Raw genomic sequence first — 18,145 nt, forward strand, 5'->3', positions numbered from 1 at the left:
ATCCTGGTCCTAAAATCTTTTGTACAAAAAATCTTTTGTTATGAAACATTGAGGGCTTTGGGATTTCTGGACATCACAAACACAGACTTTAAGATCACCTTTTTAACTAAAATCAGAATTATAGTTAGTTCCATTTTTTTGACAATTAATTGGCTCATCATGCTAAATACTCAAGTAGCCCAACATGCAGCAAAGCTTAATCTCATCTAATAAGCCTATAAATGACGTTTTAATCATAAAACGTTAACAGTAAACAACATTGCTGGGTTTCATATAGGGGTTTCTAGTGGACTGTATTGATCAGACTATAATATGAAATTCTCCTGAGAAACGCCCACACCTGCATTAAGTGTATTTGCAGGAGGAGAGCAACAGGAGAAACACTTTATGGCACGCCTGTCCACATGATTTCAGACATCTCAGACCATGCAGTGTTACAAAAATGAGATTACATAGCCTTTCAATGCTACATCCCACACAGCTGCTGTGAGACAGAGAAGAAAGGAAAAGGAAAATCCTAAATGTCACTCTGCATAAAAAGCTTAAATTCCCTGCTGTATGTTCACAAGGATTTGTATAGACATGCTGCCAATATTCTTCTCCAAACGCTGGCAGACGTGTTGGGTTTTCCAGTAGTTATTCAGGATGACACCCAGTGATGCAGCTGACAGACGGCTCGTGACAGGCTGTGATTGGGTGTCACGATCAGTTGTGTTTGAAGGGAGAGAAGGTGGAATTGGAGGGGAGGCCAGCAATCGATAAACACCCACCAGCAGCAGCCCTGCACCCCAACAGGTGAACGGAGCCTCATACGATGAAGTCCACTGAGCAAACCAAACCGTCTGATGACTGCTGTCACATCAGATCGCTGTCAAACACACATGAGACAGAGCAGTCAGCTGACAGCTGTCACACTGAACGTCTGCGTGGGGACAAAGTCAACTCTAAGTTCATCCCTGATGGAGTACTGTGGAGTCCTCTCTACCTTCTTTTACCATCTGAGGTCCCCAGCAGTTATTCCATTAAAGTAGACAAGAATTAATTCTAGTTACAGTTACTTTGATTTTTTTTTTTGTTCCATGTTAAGCCTGTGTCAGTGAATCCTAATGATTTCTACCTGTCTCCTTTGGGTGGCAGAGATTATCTTAGTATTCCTGCAACAGTGTTTTTCTTTCTTTCTTTCTTTGTCTGTTAGCCTGATACTAACACAAAGTGAGCTAATTAACTACGCAACTTACCCAACATGCAACTCATAGCAACATAACTGAGTCCAGTAGACTATAAGACTTTGGCTGATAATGATACATGCATTGTGCTTGTACTGATCATAAATCAAAGAATCGAGGTGATTTAAGTTAAGTGACGTCACTTTATTCATATGGCAAATTTAAAAACAGTTGAGCTGAGCCAGAGTGCTTTTCAGCTGAGACAGGTGGGATAATATCTGCCTCAGCACAGGTCAGGTAATAATACAGAGAAGGCAAGAAATGCCATAATGCAATAGTACAGAACAGTCCTCCTCCCCTCGTCCAGCTGGCATCTTGCATGTAGCATCCTGTCAGCTCAGACCGCTTTGTGTGTACCAGCCACACGTGACAATGACATTAAATACCGTTTTTTCATCACTATTATTTTGATATTCAGTCTTTCTTTTAGTAGTTGGAATCATTCAGCCATGGTGAGCCAAGAGATCCACTGAGTGAGGTTCACACATTTTAAATTTGAGAATAAAAAGAGGACTGGTGAGGAAGGTATTCAGTATCAGCGGTTAGTTGCCCTGAGCTGAGAAATCAGAACATGTATCAGGAGAGAAAAACATGGATCAGTGAATCCACACTAAATTCTACGTTATTCAGGCAGAATCAAATCTGTGAAACAAGATTGAAAACCATCATGTGACATGAAACCTTGCTTCAAAAGCAGCGCTCAAGAATTTCTAGTAGGTTTAAGTGGGAGGATCCATGTAAGTGGAAGCCAAACCTAAAATGTGATACTGCCTTTGAATAAATAAGTGCTGCTGGAAATGGAGCACTGCATTAGTCCAAACAGAATCCTGGCATTGCACTTGCATTAGCTGATTGGCATCAGCTGCATCATTCTTGCTTCATGTATCAGCCAGAGGAATAACTAGTAACATCCAGCTGTAGTCGTACAGGTCTACACAGTGGCATTTTTAGCCTTACACTGAATCACTGTCAATGATAAAACTTCCTCCATCACTTCAACCTCCTCATGTGTGAAGCTTTTGGTTTTGTTGACTTTATTGTTCATGTATGTTTCCTTAAATTACAGAGGGTCTGCACTGATGTCACTGTGCCTCAGAGACACAAACCCTCAGCTGGACTGAGTGGAAAAACATGCTGCAACATGTCTGCCTTTAGAGAAACTATGATACCATATCTGCTTAAAATAAAGGTAGCTGGACTCGACAGTAATCCTGGAGAGGAGGACACTAAATCATATTCTGGTTGCATATTTTTATTTTCTGACTTTACTGGAGAGACACGTTCACATGCTGCAGCATTGAGGATACACTATAGTTGCATGGAATATAAATACCATGAATCCAACAAAGCAAAAATCAATCAGCAGTAATGTGAGCTAATCACAGTGCATCACCTATTCATAATAGTCAACTATTAGCTACATATTATTCAAACATATTGGCCCCTTTAGATGTATTATTATGAGCCACAGTGCATCATTTTGTAACTTCACAAGCAGGAGACTCTGACATACACACCATCTCAGAATCCACCGGTGAAATTGCAGAGAGTGAGGCTAATGCTAACTTTAGCTGCTTCAGCTGCTGCAGACTTAGCAGACTTTTGTGTTTTTTCTGTTTTCTTGTTATTCAAGATGAACGCTATCATCGCCACTTGACCACATGCATACCATCTATACCTACAACAAATTGCAAGCCAATATCTCACGGCTCACATGTATTCATCCTCTATGACCAAACTAACCAATGGAGGCAACGGCTACTAGTCAATCAGAGAGACTTCCCAGAGTGTGGGTGGAGAAAAAAGGCATCAGTCAGTCAGTCAGGGCCTTTGCTGTGTCACACTTTCATAATTTCCATGTTCTGGTAACTTGAATTTGCTTTTATGAAAAGGTCATTTAGGGTATAGAATTTGCCTCATTGTTGTACAATGAAATTGATCAGATATGCAAAGAAAATCTTTTATAAAGTACCTTGGTCAGCAAGGACACTTTTTGTTGTGGGATGGTATTGATAGTTATAATATCTCATGAGGTCCGTTCTCTAAGTTGAACTAGTTTTGTTGATGCTTCCCCTGTGATACCTGGTATCTCAGGCTCCTGTACGGCTGCACTTCACTGTCAGTCACTATGCATGCACGGTACAAACCAACCTTTTAGCTGCTGTACACAAACGACCTTCCTGCTGCAATTCATGCCGCCGCTGTTCAAGCTTCTCTGCAATCCCAACACACATCAATTCGCAGCCAATGCATTCTTGATTAGGTGTGGACACGGTAATTGTTTTCATTGCCCTGGATTGGAACGACATTGAATTTAATGTGGTCCATCGATCTTTTGTTGGGGGGAAATTGGGTTTGTTACCAGCGTTGTAGATCTCTCAGTGCCCACGTGTTAACCTTTTATATTCCCCCTCTCTCACCACATTTTTCTCTCTAACTCCATCCAGCCTCATCCTCCCTTCTTCATTATCCCTCCTCATCCTCTTACCCTTTGACTTCTCGTCTTCCTCTTTCTCCTTCCCTCTCTCTCTTTCATTTTGTGTTTTCCTCCCACATTGCCTCTTTTTTTCCTGTTCTACTCCCTTAATTTGCTTTCAATTTAAAAACTCAATTAGCTTGATTGCTTATCAGAAACATCGCCATGGCAGTTTACCACTGACAAGCAGCTGAAAGGTGTAACCAGCAAATATGTGGTACTTTTACTCGATATAGTAGGTAATTAGATTATTATTGATTGACTTTTGTTGGATTGTTAATGGATTTATCCACAGAAAGCATTTAGAAGCAGCGCTCTGTACATTATTTTGCCTCCACTGTATGTTTGCTTTACTAAGGAGCATAAATATGTGTTTTTATTTTCTACTGTCACTGCCAGAAGCTGCAGAAACGATTCAGAAAGGTAGATCTCTGTTTGGATTGGAAACGATGCAGTCTTTGTATTTTTTCTGCTGTAAAACAAATGAGCAAGTTTCTAACTTACATATTACAAAAAATGCAGAGCGAAGAGCCTTAAAAGCCTCTTTTCTTTTGTTTGTTTACTTGTGAATAGTTACATTTACATTTCAGGATTGAAAATGCATTTAAGTATTTTTGAAATTCTTTTATATTTTATACAGTGCATCTTTTATTTTAGACCGCTAATGAAATGTCAGAGGTGTTGCTCAATGCCTGCACAGAACTGTCACCACTGCAGCTCACCTCAACTCTACTGAACGTTTTGGCTTCTTTCGGCTCATTGTTTAGTTTACGGCCCACACAGCTTTAAGGTCCTGGTTTACTTTCACTGCTCTCATCAAGCTCGCTTCCAGAAGTTGTTCTCATCTTCATCATCAATTTATCAGCTCAACAGTCAGATGTTTTTTTCCTTAGAAGTTGGTGGAGGCCAAAACAGAGCTAAAAGGAGAGTGAATACTGGGGAAGAAACATTACTCATGTCACTCCATGTCTCCCAGACATGACACAGGCAGCTGTTTCATGGCATGTTCAATAAATCAACTTCATGATGTGATAAATTGTCATTATTGCTTTTATATCTCTGGCCACATTAATGTATTAATTAATACGACTTTGACATCAATTATTTCAGCTAGCAGTCTTTTTTCTTCCTGCCTTTTGTTTTGCTTTGCTGAGCTTCTTGGCACATAACTGCCACCAGCTGTCAGTGGAACAATGTGGAACTATCAGCAGAATTTTTATGTCGCTTGTGTGCATATTTGCATGATAGTAGAGCACAAGATACAAAAAAGGTCCTGAAAACAATGCATAGTGTCACTAGTGATCAAAAACTCAACAGGGTGCCTTTAAACAAGATAACTCTCCTTTGAAATTCAGGATAATGGAGTTTCTTTCTTTAGATCAGACAGAATGACCTCAAACTTCTTATATGATATGCCTAAAATTGCAGGACATTCTGAATGGCCTGCATGCTAAAACAATAATTTACACAATCTAATCATGATGAATGAGATCTGCAGTGAAAAAAGTTTGTATATAGTCTGTAGCTGTGCTGAGTTGGAAGCCTTCATCATATGACCAGTGGGTGAAACTGATTATCTAATATACTTCTGTTCAGTGAAGGTCAGTGTTGGTTTTCCATTTCAAACTTAAATACACAGAATTCTTGCACACTGAGGACACTAACTGTTGCAGTTTTAAAGGTAAATTCTTTCTCATTCTTTCTTGATATACGACTTCAGCTGCTCAACAGTCCACAGTCTCTGTTGTCCTATTTTGTGCTTCATGATGCATCACACATTTTCAGTGGGAGACAGGTCTGGACTGCGGGCAGGTCAGTCTAGTACCTGAACTCTTTTACTATGAAGACACGCTGTTGGAACACGTCCACAATGTGTCTCAGCATCATCTCTCTGAAATAATCAGGGACGTCTCTGAAAAAGACATCAGGGATGGCAGCATATGTGGCTCCAAATCCCTCCATACCATCGCAGCTGCTGTCTGTTGAAGTTACTGCTGGGAACAATCTGGATGGTCCTTTTCCTCTTTAGCTCGGAGGACACGACGTCCATGATTTGTGAAATGTGGACACATCAGACCACAGCACACTTTTCCACTTTGCGTCAGTCCATCTCAGATGAGCTCTGGTCCAGAGAAGTCTGCAGTGTTTCTGGATGTTGTTGATATATGTCTTTCTCTTTGCATGGTAGAGTCTTAACTTGCATTTGTAGATGCAGAGACAAACTGTGTTTACTGACAACGGTTTTCCAAAGTGTTCCTGAGCCCATGTAGTATCCTTTATACAATGATGAGGGTTTTTAATGCAGTTTTTAATGCAGTGCTGCCTGAGGGGTCAAAGGTCACAGACATTCAGTGTTGGTTTTCAGTCTTGCTCCTGACATGCAGAGATTTCTCTGGATCCTCTGAATCTTTTAATGATATTATGGATTGTAGATGGTGAAATATTTGCAATCATGCATTGAGAAAACTGTTAAACTATTGGGTGACACAACTTTTCACAAAGTGGTGAAACCTGTTACCAGCTCACCCGTTTCATCAACTTTCTCAGTCTTTTGTTAGAACATGTTGCAGGCATCAAATTCAGAATGAGTGCAAATCATTGCATTCTGTTTTTATTTACATCTTACACTGTGTCCTGATTTTTTGGGAATTGCAGCTGTATTATAAAGTTAAACTTGGGCAAACTGGACTATAACATATTAACCTATCTTTCCTTTATTTTTGTCTTTGTCTGTCTCAGCAGTCAGAGTGCAGATCCGGTCCTAAGGAGAGCACAGAGCTGGCTGTGGACCTGCTCGGCCTGGGTAAGACATGACCAACCTTCTACTAACTTACAATATAATAACCCTTAGACAATATAATTACTTGTCAGACTGTATTCAGATGTATGTAAATTAAACCAATTATCCTGGGTGATGTAATAACATTTTTCGATTTGATATTTTAATAATTGCAGGTTCAATAATGTGTGACATTAGGAGGGGAAAGGTTTAATGCTGTCAGGCTTTATTTGACTCATGTACAGAGACCTCATTATACCATCTGGCAGTTAATACATCACTGGTGGCTTCAGACCGCAGTGTCTGACACAACTGTGTGCATGTTACAGTCAAATCCATCCGACAGTCCAGTCATGTGCTCCACTATCTAATTATGTTTCATATTCTAACATGGAAAGAAAAAAATCTTTGGGGAAAGTGGGCAATATTAATTAATCTTCTAACTGAAACACATTGCTAGAAAATTATATTTTACACCTTGTATTACTCACTTTAGTAGATAATGGACTTGTTACCTTTAGAAAAATCAGGTGTAAATCTTAAAACATTCCAGTAAAGTTTTCCAGGATCATTTGGGGAATCTGTCTGCAGCTGGTTTAGTTTTTGATTTAATTAGAACAAAATAATTGGCTAATTAAAGCACACCAGTGTGCACTCAGAAGGAGCAACCTGAAGATCAGATACTGAGGAAAAACCTGCGGAGCCAAGACGTATTTTCTTCTGGTCGCAAATTGATCTCCTCCTCCTTCAGCTTGCTTTAAAGTTCAATCCTTTTTACCTTTGACCGGTGCAGTCGTGATGTTCTGCAGTGTCTGTCCAATTACAGAGAGAGTGTGGGATTGACCTCTTATTCAGGAGAAATAACTGCACTGTAAAATGTATATATGCATGCAGTAGAGAAGGAGGGATGCTGCCAGGCTGTGGAGACAGAGGGCAGTGACACTCTGGTCTGAGATGAGAAGAATTTTCAGCTTGCAGAATTCTGTTTTTAGCCTGTGAGCCAATCAAGCAATGAAATGTGTCATGGTTTAAGGTTTCTGTTGGTGATTTCCTGTTTTATTTTGTGCTTCTATCCTTCCCTCTTGTGTCTGTGAATTTACTTCCTGTCTTTGTCTTTTTCTTGTCCTTTTGATTACCATTTGTTTCACCTATGTCTGATTATTTCCTCGTCTCTTTAGTCCTCGTGTTTCTCTGCTTCTCTCTCGGGTTGTCATTGCCTTTATGTGTCAGTCCCCTGTGCTTTGGATGTATGATTCTTTTTTGGACTTTACATTCGTTTCATGCACTTTTGTCTCTTTGGATTCATCTTTGGTTTAGGCCAGCCAGTCTTGTGTGCAAGTCTGTGGAACATTTTGTTATTGAAATGCATTTAAACTGTTTCTGCTTCGCCCTGTCTGACATCATGTTTTATTTGACACTTTTTGGCAGTGGTCAGTGCACACTGTCGTAAAGTCTCAAATAAAACAAGATGTCGGACCCACAGACTTACACATGAGACTGGCTGATCTAAACCAAAGATTCAAAGAAAGCAAGTGGACTGGACTTGAACAAGGAAATATGTCTAATCAAACAAAATGACTGAAAACACCCTAAAAAAAACTTCTTGAACATTTGAAAAGTGCTTTATTATAACCACTACATTTTCAAGGTTAAGAAAACACCTGGATTTGAATATTCTCAGTTTGATTTTCAACACAATCTGGTGTTTCATCGACACAATCAGCCCTGTAAACCATATTGTTTTTAATTTCTGAAATGAAACAATCTCATTGTCATATTTGCCTTTCATAGCTGGATAAGTCCTCTGTTAATCCCTCACTGTGGAAATTAACAAACATTAAATAATCATGATCAGAACAGCTGATGAAATAAACAAAGGGACATTATTCACTGATTGCTGTGGATATTAATCAGTCCCTCCAGGAAGTTGCAGTATTGTGATGACAACAGTTAAATTGTAATTCATCCAATTCATGCAACCTGTGCAGCCTTGCAATTTTGTCCAATCACTGCAGCTTTTCCACAACTTTGACCAATCATTTTAGCTTCCTGTGAGTTCCACAAATCACAACAGTCCCTCATACAAACATCATGCATGTACGTTTCAATGAACCAACTCAATGTTTTATTTTTTACTATATATTTTTTTTTTATTTAAATGTTATATTCTCACAGGTACTGAAAAACACAAGGTTTGTCAGTGTTATTAGCATTTATCAATCCTTTGTGCACTTTTATATTTTGTAAGAAACTAAAAAGATTAAGCTTCTTTGTGGAAGACCCCCCGGTGCACCTTTTCCTTTACAAATAAAGCAGTTTTTGTTTTTTTTGTAATCCTGAACCTTTTTGATAAAATTTCTAATAGCACTCGGAACAGAGTGTGTTGTTATTCTCACTGGAACAAGTTGCCTTTGGTTTTTAATGAATTATACTAAATAATTAAATAGATAAATAAATAAAATTCACAACTTTGAAAAGAAAAATTAGTTGTTCCTGCAATTTTATTACTAAAAAAACACCCTAAAAACATTGCAGTATTCATCAAAATATTTAATAAAAGCTGCTGGAGGAACTGATAAAAGAATTTACTTTTGCATTTATAGTAAGAATTTAAATGTAATAATAAAGGCTTCCAGAGTCTGAAAATTTTTAGCAGAGGTACTTTTAAAAGTGCTTGAATTTGACCCTTGGAAACTGTATGAGTCCTGTATCTTGGGTATAATTTGCCAACAACAACTGACCAGGATTTTTTATTGTCTGTTCGACATAGCAGACATTGATTACAGAGATGAAAAACTGATCAGGTGGTCTTTACCTCCTGCACGCGTGCATTTTAATGGCATTTGTGCCTAATTGAGGAACCCAGCAGCCGAGTAGCTGGAAAGATTGAATGCACCGAGGATATGACATTCAACAAAGGTCACAAGCTGGATTCAAACCTGTGACATTTTGGGTACACAGTATGTGTCTTGGCCCGTTAACTGCCTGGAGATTCTGCTCCATGCTCGCTGACCTGAAGAGTAAAAACACGGCAGAAAAAGGCACAGTCGTTTTAGGGTTTTCGCCATGAATGTGTAACATACAGTCAGCCTGCGTTTCCCCAAAACAATTCAGCGTCGGATCAGACTGAGCTGAGGCTAAGCTGTGCTGACAGAAGAAAGAGCCTGTGGATACAGCATTGATCAAACATTCCCGACCGCAGCGTGGAAGAGTGAGAGTGGACGCCCTGCTATAAATAACCAATGCTACACACCTTGCAGCCATGTCGAGTGGATGAGATTTCACACATAATCAATAAGTCAAATACGTGGCAGTATGCCCTCAGCACTCACACATCCCCTCGTTACTCCATCCATCCCTCCCTGTCTCTAGTTACCGAACGCTGCAGCTGTCAAAGAGCCACTTTCTGCCTTTGCTGCTGTGTCTCTGTGTTTCTGTCAATTCTTCTGCTCAGTTTTATTCAGTTCAGCAGCTGTGAAGGAATCAAAGTGTGACACAATTCAGATAAACATTTTTACACAAATTCTCCTTCCATTCCTGCGTTCTTCTCCTCAGTTTGCCAAACAATTAGGCCATTATTGGCTTTTTCTTATAGAGGTAGCTCCGATTGTCAATAGTCAGTGTTTTAACTACAGCAGCAACAAAGAAAAAAAAAAAAAAAAAAAGGAAAGAAAGCTGTGCACTGGCCCTTGTTGACTGAAGCACCTGATTGGCTTGCAGACGTCTTCAGGCCAGGATTCTGATCAAACGTGAAATCTGGAGTAGATTGGACAATGTACACAGAAGTTATAGCAACTTCCTGTGTTATGTTGACGTGCCGTCAGAGCAATGTCATAAAACAGCATTACCAACATCTTAAGGTCTTTCTGACCAGATTTGTGTTGGACGAGGTTAAAAACCTCAAAAAACACCGACTGGCTTTCGATCCACACTGGGTCTCCTTCAAGGCCTGAATGGAAAGTGGAGTGTTGTGATTCACAGAAGCCTGTCAGAGTGCCATGAACACCTATCTATAAATACATATAAATGAATGAAAAATATTATGAAATATTAAATATTAAAAATTATGTTTTACATTTCAGCGTTTGTTGGATATCTTACTGTCTCATGATGATAAATGCTGTCTCTGATGTTCCATCCTGCCAAAAATAGATCTCCTCAGGAGCCACTGAATCAATTTCAAAAACTTTTTATTGACGGAGCACCTGTCTGCCTGTTTCTATTTTTTCTGTCTCTGCGTCTCTTTCACTTCTCTTTCTGTCTCTCTCTCCTGTAATGGTCTGAATTAACACTCCGTGTTGTCTCCTCTGTTCCAGCAGCAGGGTTTCACTTTACGCTGAAGTTATTCTTGCTTCAATGTTTTTTAATTGGGAGCACAACACATTTTTATTGTTGTGTGGATGCCAGGGATGGAGCAATTTTCTTCTCAGTTTTTGCTTCAATTCACTTAATTTTCGTTCAAACTTTTTCTAAATGCATGATCAAACATATTGATTTTTTTGCTTCTGGCATGCCCACCACAGAGAGAGTCAAAAAAAAGAGAGAATTATGAGAGAGGATGTACAGTACACAGCTGGGTCCTACAGTGAAGATCATTAACAATGTATGCTTCGTGCTCCAGCATGCTGAGACGAAGAGTCCAGGCTAAGTGGGCTGAATTTGAAAACACTTTTTTTTTTTCCATCTGTTTTGGCCTCCATCTGTCTCCAGAGTGGATGCATCTTAAAACACACACTGCATGTTTTAGTATGGGCCAGAAAAACAGGGGCTGGTTGCACAAAACACCTTAAACTAAAAGTCTGAGTTAAAGTTTCCTTAAAATTAAATCGTTTGCACAAAACACCCTTAATTCTTCTAGTACAGGGCTCATTGTATGGGTGAAACAAAAGACAAGTCTCCATCAAAAACAATCCACAAAACAAATTAAGTGTTAGAACAATTTTGTCCATATAAAATAAAGGCATTTTAATTGTGTACAAACCTTACAGTATGCCTTGGATTATTTTTGAAGGAGACCGTTTCACCCAGGCAATGAGACCTTCATTAGAGGAATAAGCACAAAATACATGACGTGTCTAAAGAACACCTTAACGTTTCCTGCAGCTGTTCACTAAAGTATTTAAGTCATTATCTTGGCTTTATGCTTAAAGAATCCCTTAAAGTTAATTCAACTTTTGCACAAAAGATCTTAGCAATCAAAGTAAGGAAAAACTGCTACATGTGGATAAATGAATAATATGTAGAATAACTACATAAATAAGAATTTCTTTTATAGCACATCAGGTTCCAGTCTAAATAAGAGTGCTCACGTTGTTTATTGTGTTGTATGCAAGGCTACAACATTACGTGACGTGACCTTCAGTCTAATTCATATCTATAACTTAAATACATTAATAGGTAGTGAAATCAACAAGAACTTAAATAACTGCAGAGAAGAAGATGTTGTCTTTACTTCCGTACAAAGATTTCTTTCACTTTCAGCTATATAAGCCAAACGTTAGTCTGACCTGAACAGGATTTCAAGTAAGCTGTCATATTTTTTGCCACATATGTGTGGATTTCTTTTAAATTTATTTAAAACAAGACATATTTATGGATGTATCAGAAGTACATGTACATGTTTTTTATGCGCTGAAGAATAGTTTTGTGGAGGAAGGAATTTATATATAAATGTCAAAATATATTTTTCTGAATCCTTTTGTGTGCATTCATTAGACCGATCTGGTTCCATATATTTGGGGTCAGTGGCGGTCTGGGCCCTCGGGGCAGTTGCTCACTTTGTCCACCATGTCTGTCTGTTGGCTCGTGTTTGTTTGTATGAAACTCTCCCTCTGATTACATAATTGTTCATCTCTGAAAATTGGAGAAATGGCTGGAAAAGGCTGTTTTTCTGCAGCACAGACTCCCTTCAACAGACTCATCACATCACAACAAAAAGTAGCACATTGTCAGTGTGCAGAGATATGAAACAACGAACAGATAGAGGTGGTGTTCTGTATTACTTCCTTTTTCACCAGCAGCAGGTGGTTTTGTGTCTGTTTCTCACACTTCTGTCTCGATAAAAACTCCAGCAGCTAATGACTGCGGTCACCAACTGGGCTCGTGTCCCTTTTTCTGGAGTCACTCGCTCCCCGAATGGAGCTCTCTTCACTTCATGCCCTAGTTGTGACTTGTGTTTTGGGAAAAAAAGTGGGTTACATTAACATGCTTTTAGGTTTATGACTTCCCAGTGAATTTACTCCCTGCTTTTTGACAGAGATGGAAAGTGTTTTGACCACTGGGATAACATAATCATTACATATTATCACATGTATTCATTTTTTGCCAAGATCTTGTATTGATGATGGGAGAGTCGGACCGCTGTGTAAAACCCCAGATCATAACACTGCCCCCACAGGCTTGTACAGTAGGCGCTAGGCATGATGGGAGCATCACTTCATCCGCCTCTCTTCTTACCCTGATGCCCCCATCACTCTGGAACAGGGTAAATCTGGACTCATCAGACCACATGACCTTTTTTCATTGATCCAGAGTCTAATCTTTATGCTCCCTTTTTTCTGATCTCTTGAATCCCTTTAAACTATTAAACAGCCGTGATCTGTTTTTTTTTTGTACGATCACATTTCTTCCTTGAAGATGATGGTTCACCACAGTCCTTCCAGGTTTTAATAATGCGTTGGACAGTTCTTCACCCAGTTTTCGTAGTTTCATCAGTCTCCTTAGTTGTTTTCTTTGCTTGATTCAGGACAGTAGTCTGATTGGGTTCACTGGAGTTTGTGTAATCCTGAAACATGAAAATAAAGAAATGATCAACAGATACAGCTATAATATAATCTCAATATTTCTTTTTAGCTTTGGTGAGGCCCTGACCACACATCACTGGTCTTAATCAATTCAGACATTTTACCCCTCGCGGTGGCGGCCGAGTCCTTAATGTGACAGCCCCTCCTGCTGAATGAGGTCGCTGTATTCATTGAAGATACTGGGAAGCTCTGTGTGAGCCTGTGTGTGTGTGTGTGTGTGAAAGTACTCGGGGCAGAGGGGTTCGGGGTGATTATAAAACGCACCCCCGGCCTGAACTATTGGTCTGTTACCATGGTGAAGTGGAGAGTGCTCTCAAGAAGCGGCTTCATCCCGTGATAAAGGATGGTGGGCACATTGCCCGACATGGCAGTGATGATGGTGATGATGGGCCCTCTTCTCCCTGCGGCTCATTTCCATGGCAATGGTTGAATGAGTTCTTGGTAAGAGAGAGATGGGAGGGATTAGAGGGGTAGGAGGGTAATTGATGCACATGAAATCCCATTTTTCCTCTCTTCTATTTCAATATGTAACAATGTGTCTCACACCTGTCAGTCTCATCAGACGCTAAACTAATAATCACAGACATAATAGGCTTCATTCGCCAAACACTTTTTACAGCAATTTACAAAGTGATTTAACCAAAATAAAAAAAACAAGCTCATACATACACATGATGGTTTAGAAGCAACCAACAGTAGTTTCAGGATTTGTAAAGATGCTGGAAATCTTGTGAAAATGCTTGAATTTTTAATGCAGTGTTTTCAAGGATGGTAGAGTGTTTGGATTTTGGATAAAGAGCCTGAAACCGCTTGTAATTGCGTTACTTTCAGAATAAATCTCCACCTGACTGAAAAGTTTGCCAGATAAAGTAATAAATTAAGACAGAGAGCCTCATTGCCTTTTGCACAAAATGAAGACGACTCCTTGAACTTTGCTTGCGGCTGTGTGTGATCTGTCAGGGTTTTTTATGCTACGGACCAAATCCTCGAGCTGCGTCCTGGAAAGTCTGCAAAAGTGATGTGCCTCATTACACTCACTGTACATTATCCGACTGTACATTATCCCACTTACTGCATAGTTACTTACCAAAAAACAATATTTTTCACACATTTATGTGACACAAAATATTCATTTTAAAATCATTTCATGGCTTTATTTCACAATAGTGACCTGCTCACTGTACACTGTCCTGTTTGTTACATAATTTTACACAAAATATTATTTTGTTATTATTATATGTTATTATTTTTGAAATTATTTTAGTGATTTGACAATGATTTCCTCGTTGCTCTAGAATTTATTATCAGAACTATACATATATCCATAACAATGGTCTATTATACATGGCTGATTGAGAGTGATACAATGATACGACATGTTCATTTAATAAATATGAATCACTTTACCTTGCTATCAAACATCCTTCTTTGACAGAAGACTGCCATTATAGTTCGCAAATAGCTCTTCCACCAATCCAACCAAACTCCATAGACAAAATCAGTCATTTTACCTCATAAAAACACAGGAGTCGTTGATCCGTTGATCTGTTATTTTGTTTGCGTTATTGTGCAACTTCAGTGTTTTAAAAGGACTTTGGATTCACCAAAGTCACACAATAACACAAATTAACTGATTGAGGCAGAAGTAGACCAGCAACTCCTGTGTTCTGTCAGATAAAATTACTGATTTTGTCTATAGAGTTTGGTTGGTTTGTAGAGAGTGATATTATAAAACAGTGGTTTCCTGTCAGAAGAGGCTGTCTGACAGCAAGATAAAGCAGTGAAAAATACAAATCACGGTTGAAACAAGGATCAAATCCTCTAACAGCCTCTTGTAAAGGCGTGCAGCTTTCCACCATGGGAGAGTCTTCACTTCTGAGCCACAACGGGGAATTTTGGTTATTTGTCAGTCCAAACCGAAAAATATTCAGTTTAATATGGTAATAAATAAAGAAAAGTTGAAAATATCCATATTTGAGAGGCTGGAACGGACCGTTCTGCCTTTTGCATGAAACATTTTATCAAAATATTTTAATAATTTAATTCTTTTTTACCACTTGGGCAACCAGATTTACTTGCTCGACGTGGCATTGTCCTTGCCCCAGGCTGTAAGGTGCAGGTAAAGTTTGCCTAAAAATGCCTAAAAAGTGTTTGAATTTGACTTAAGAAAAAGTGAAGGAAGCACGTAGCTGAAGTATTAGCATGAAAGGCGTCACAATTAAAGTAATTCTTTGAAAATGAGTTTTAATAAGAGGTCTTTCCAGCCTTCTCACAGTAAATGGTTTTCTTTGTACCCTGCTGTGTGGCTGAAGGAGCTCCGTCTTGTTCACACTTTAAAAAGGGCTAAATTATGGATGTTTCATCAGTGTGGTTATATAAATGACCTCCGCTGTTCGCTCGCTCTTACACACACAGTTCACTCTCTTTTCACACACACTCCCTCTCCTCTCCATCACCCCCCACCACTCTCTTTCTCTGTACATGGTGTACTGGGAGGTTCTTCTGCTGCTTCAGGGTCTCTCTGAACAACACAGCTCTTTCATAATGATACTGTAGTTTAAATAACTGAAAATGACTCATTTTACTCATTTTATCCAATGTATTTGCCAACTGATCTGGCTGCTAAATATTTCCTTTGTCTTGTTGGGAAGAGAATATCAAATGAAGCTCTTATTTTTTTATTTTATTCATTTATTTGACAGGGATGATGCATGCAGGCATTGTTGTATTTAAACAAAAATGCAACCGATGCATGCAGGAGACTTCTTTCAGCAGCTGATTTCCAATTCTTGTCCCTGGTTAGGCTTTTAATGAATACAACAAATACAGACAATAAAACAGACAAAGACAGACAATCACTTCAAACATTAATTAAAGATACGAAGACAGATAAACATTGAGACAACAAAAACACAAAAGAACAATGACAAAATATGGCAGTTAAGAACAACAAAAGGAACAGAGAGTACAAACTATCTAGACTTGTGTCACTTTTTTCTCTTTTCACATAATAACCTTTGTTTGTTGTTTGAGTTTCAGAGTTTTGTCTTATTGTTAAAAACTTTCAAATTAGATAACGTTTTTATTTCCAAAAGAGTTTCACCACATCGGAGAAGCTACAGTTTACTCTACTATTAATGGACTAGTTGAAGGTTTTGGGAAATATTTTGATGCTTATCTTCTTTCTTTATGAGAGTGAGATGAAAGGATGTCGTGTGTCTGCGTTCAGCACGGAGCTGGAGTCAGGATTCTGTTAGCCTAGCTTAGCATAAAGACTGGGAGCAGAGGGGGAAACGGCTCGGCTGACTCTCCAAACAAACACACACTTCATCAGTTTGTGTATCACTCATTCTGGAGAATTGGGATGATACTGTATTTTGAGGGGGGGTTGATTTTTACTCTTCAATTATGCTGGAAAATATATGATATATATAAATATATGATAGTGAGCAGCCATTTTATATTTTAAAGCTGCTCAGAGTTCTCGTAATGCAAATAAAATACACATTTTTAAACCATGATTCTTGTTTAGCTTTGAAGCTTTTAGAAAGTTTAACAGTTGTTGAACAGTTTTCCTGTCTTTTTTAAACCAGGAAGTGAGTCAGGGTGTAGCTAACCCTTTGTGAAATCTGGGACACAACAATGGGCCAACATTTGAATTAAAATCTATTTTAAGACAAAGATGATTATAACAGCACATTTTTACACCTGTGTTATCAGTAGGTATTGTTAGTTTTAGGTCTTGAACTTCTAACACATTTTTTAACTGTTTAAAGTTGTGAATTCTTGTCTGGGACGAGACTATTTTCTGGCACAGAGCAAGTTTAGAAATTAAAAGAAAAGATATAAGTGTTGGTAGTAGTCATTTTTTTGGCAGGACATGATTTGTCCCAATTTCAAAGAACGTCTGATATTTGATGTTAATTTATCAAGTCTAAAAGAAAGTTCTGTTTTTAACACGCAGACATGAGACTGATGTTGACTGATCGTCTTTATGGATCTCTGAAAGACATCAAATAAAAAATCCTCAAAAGTTGAACTACAGTTATATTTCCTGTTGTTGATCAAGTGGTAAACTGGACAGTTGTCATTGCTAGTTTCTGACCAGGGAAGTTGTCATTTTCACACCCAGTGTAAATGTTGTGTACTCGTGTCCACGTGGCCATATTGTTCTTGTTGGCACACTGATATCTTTACCAACAAAATCGTAGTCTAAAGTCAGTGACCCTGTATTTTCTTACTGTTGAAAAGGTGCATTCTTCAGATAAGATGCATCTACGTAGGTGGGTTCACAGCTCTGCTTGTTAAACACACAGTGTTGTGAATCAGTGCATTTGTTCTTTTGCAGTCAAATGGAGTTGTTGATGAGACACTGGGAGACAAGGGGTCCACTGTCCGAGGACCACGTATCTGTCCCTCAGCAAAGACGAATGCCAATGAAAGATTTCTTTGCTTGTCCCGCCGGGCGGGAACAGACATCTGTAATCCTCTGTCAGATGATTTGTAGACTCGTGTTAGCTGTCCATCTGCTGTCAGAGTCACTGCTGTGCTGCAGTTCTGTGAAAGAAACTGCAGATACACCTGGATTTTAACAGGAACATGAGATGAAACACTGATTAGTTTAATTCATGTTACACCCATAACACATCTTTATTTAATTAAGACACTAAATACAACCCGTTTGTGCTATGCACCTTACTTTGCACCCAGATTGTGCACCGTTTGTTGAACAAAAGTGTAGCTGGATACAACTTAAATGCACTCATGCCGCTTCAGACCACATGCAATAGATAGTTTAAATAGCGCCTGAAAATTTGTCATCAAGGTGATTTACATTTACAACAAGGCTGTGAAATGAGAT

The 18,145-nt window shown here is 38.8% G+C and overlaps 1 protein-coding gene across 1 annotated transcript in view; it reads left to right on the top strand.

Annotated features, from left to right (window-relative positions):
- LOC146315008 (stromal membrane-associated protein 1-like) overlaps positions 1-18,145 on the top strand; it is a 120,619-nt gene that overhangs the window by 72,753 nt on the left and 29,721 nt on the right. The window contains exon 7 of the mRNA XM_084736024.1: positions 6,442-6,505. Within this exon, the coding sequence (XP_084592150.1) occupies positions 6,442-6,505 (64 nt within the window). The remainder of the gene's footprint in view (positions 1-6,441; positions 6,506-18,145) is intronic.

The sequence above is a fragment of the Lutjanus erythropterus genome, chromosome 14, assembly GCF_056507025.1.
Source record: "Lutjanus erythropterus isolate fLutEry1 chromosome 14, fLutEry1.hap2, whole genome shotgun sequence".
Classification (NCBI taxonomy): domain Eukaryota; kingdom Metazoa; phylum Chordata; class Actinopteri; order Lutjaniformes; family Lutjanidae; genus Lutjanus; species Lutjanus erythropterus.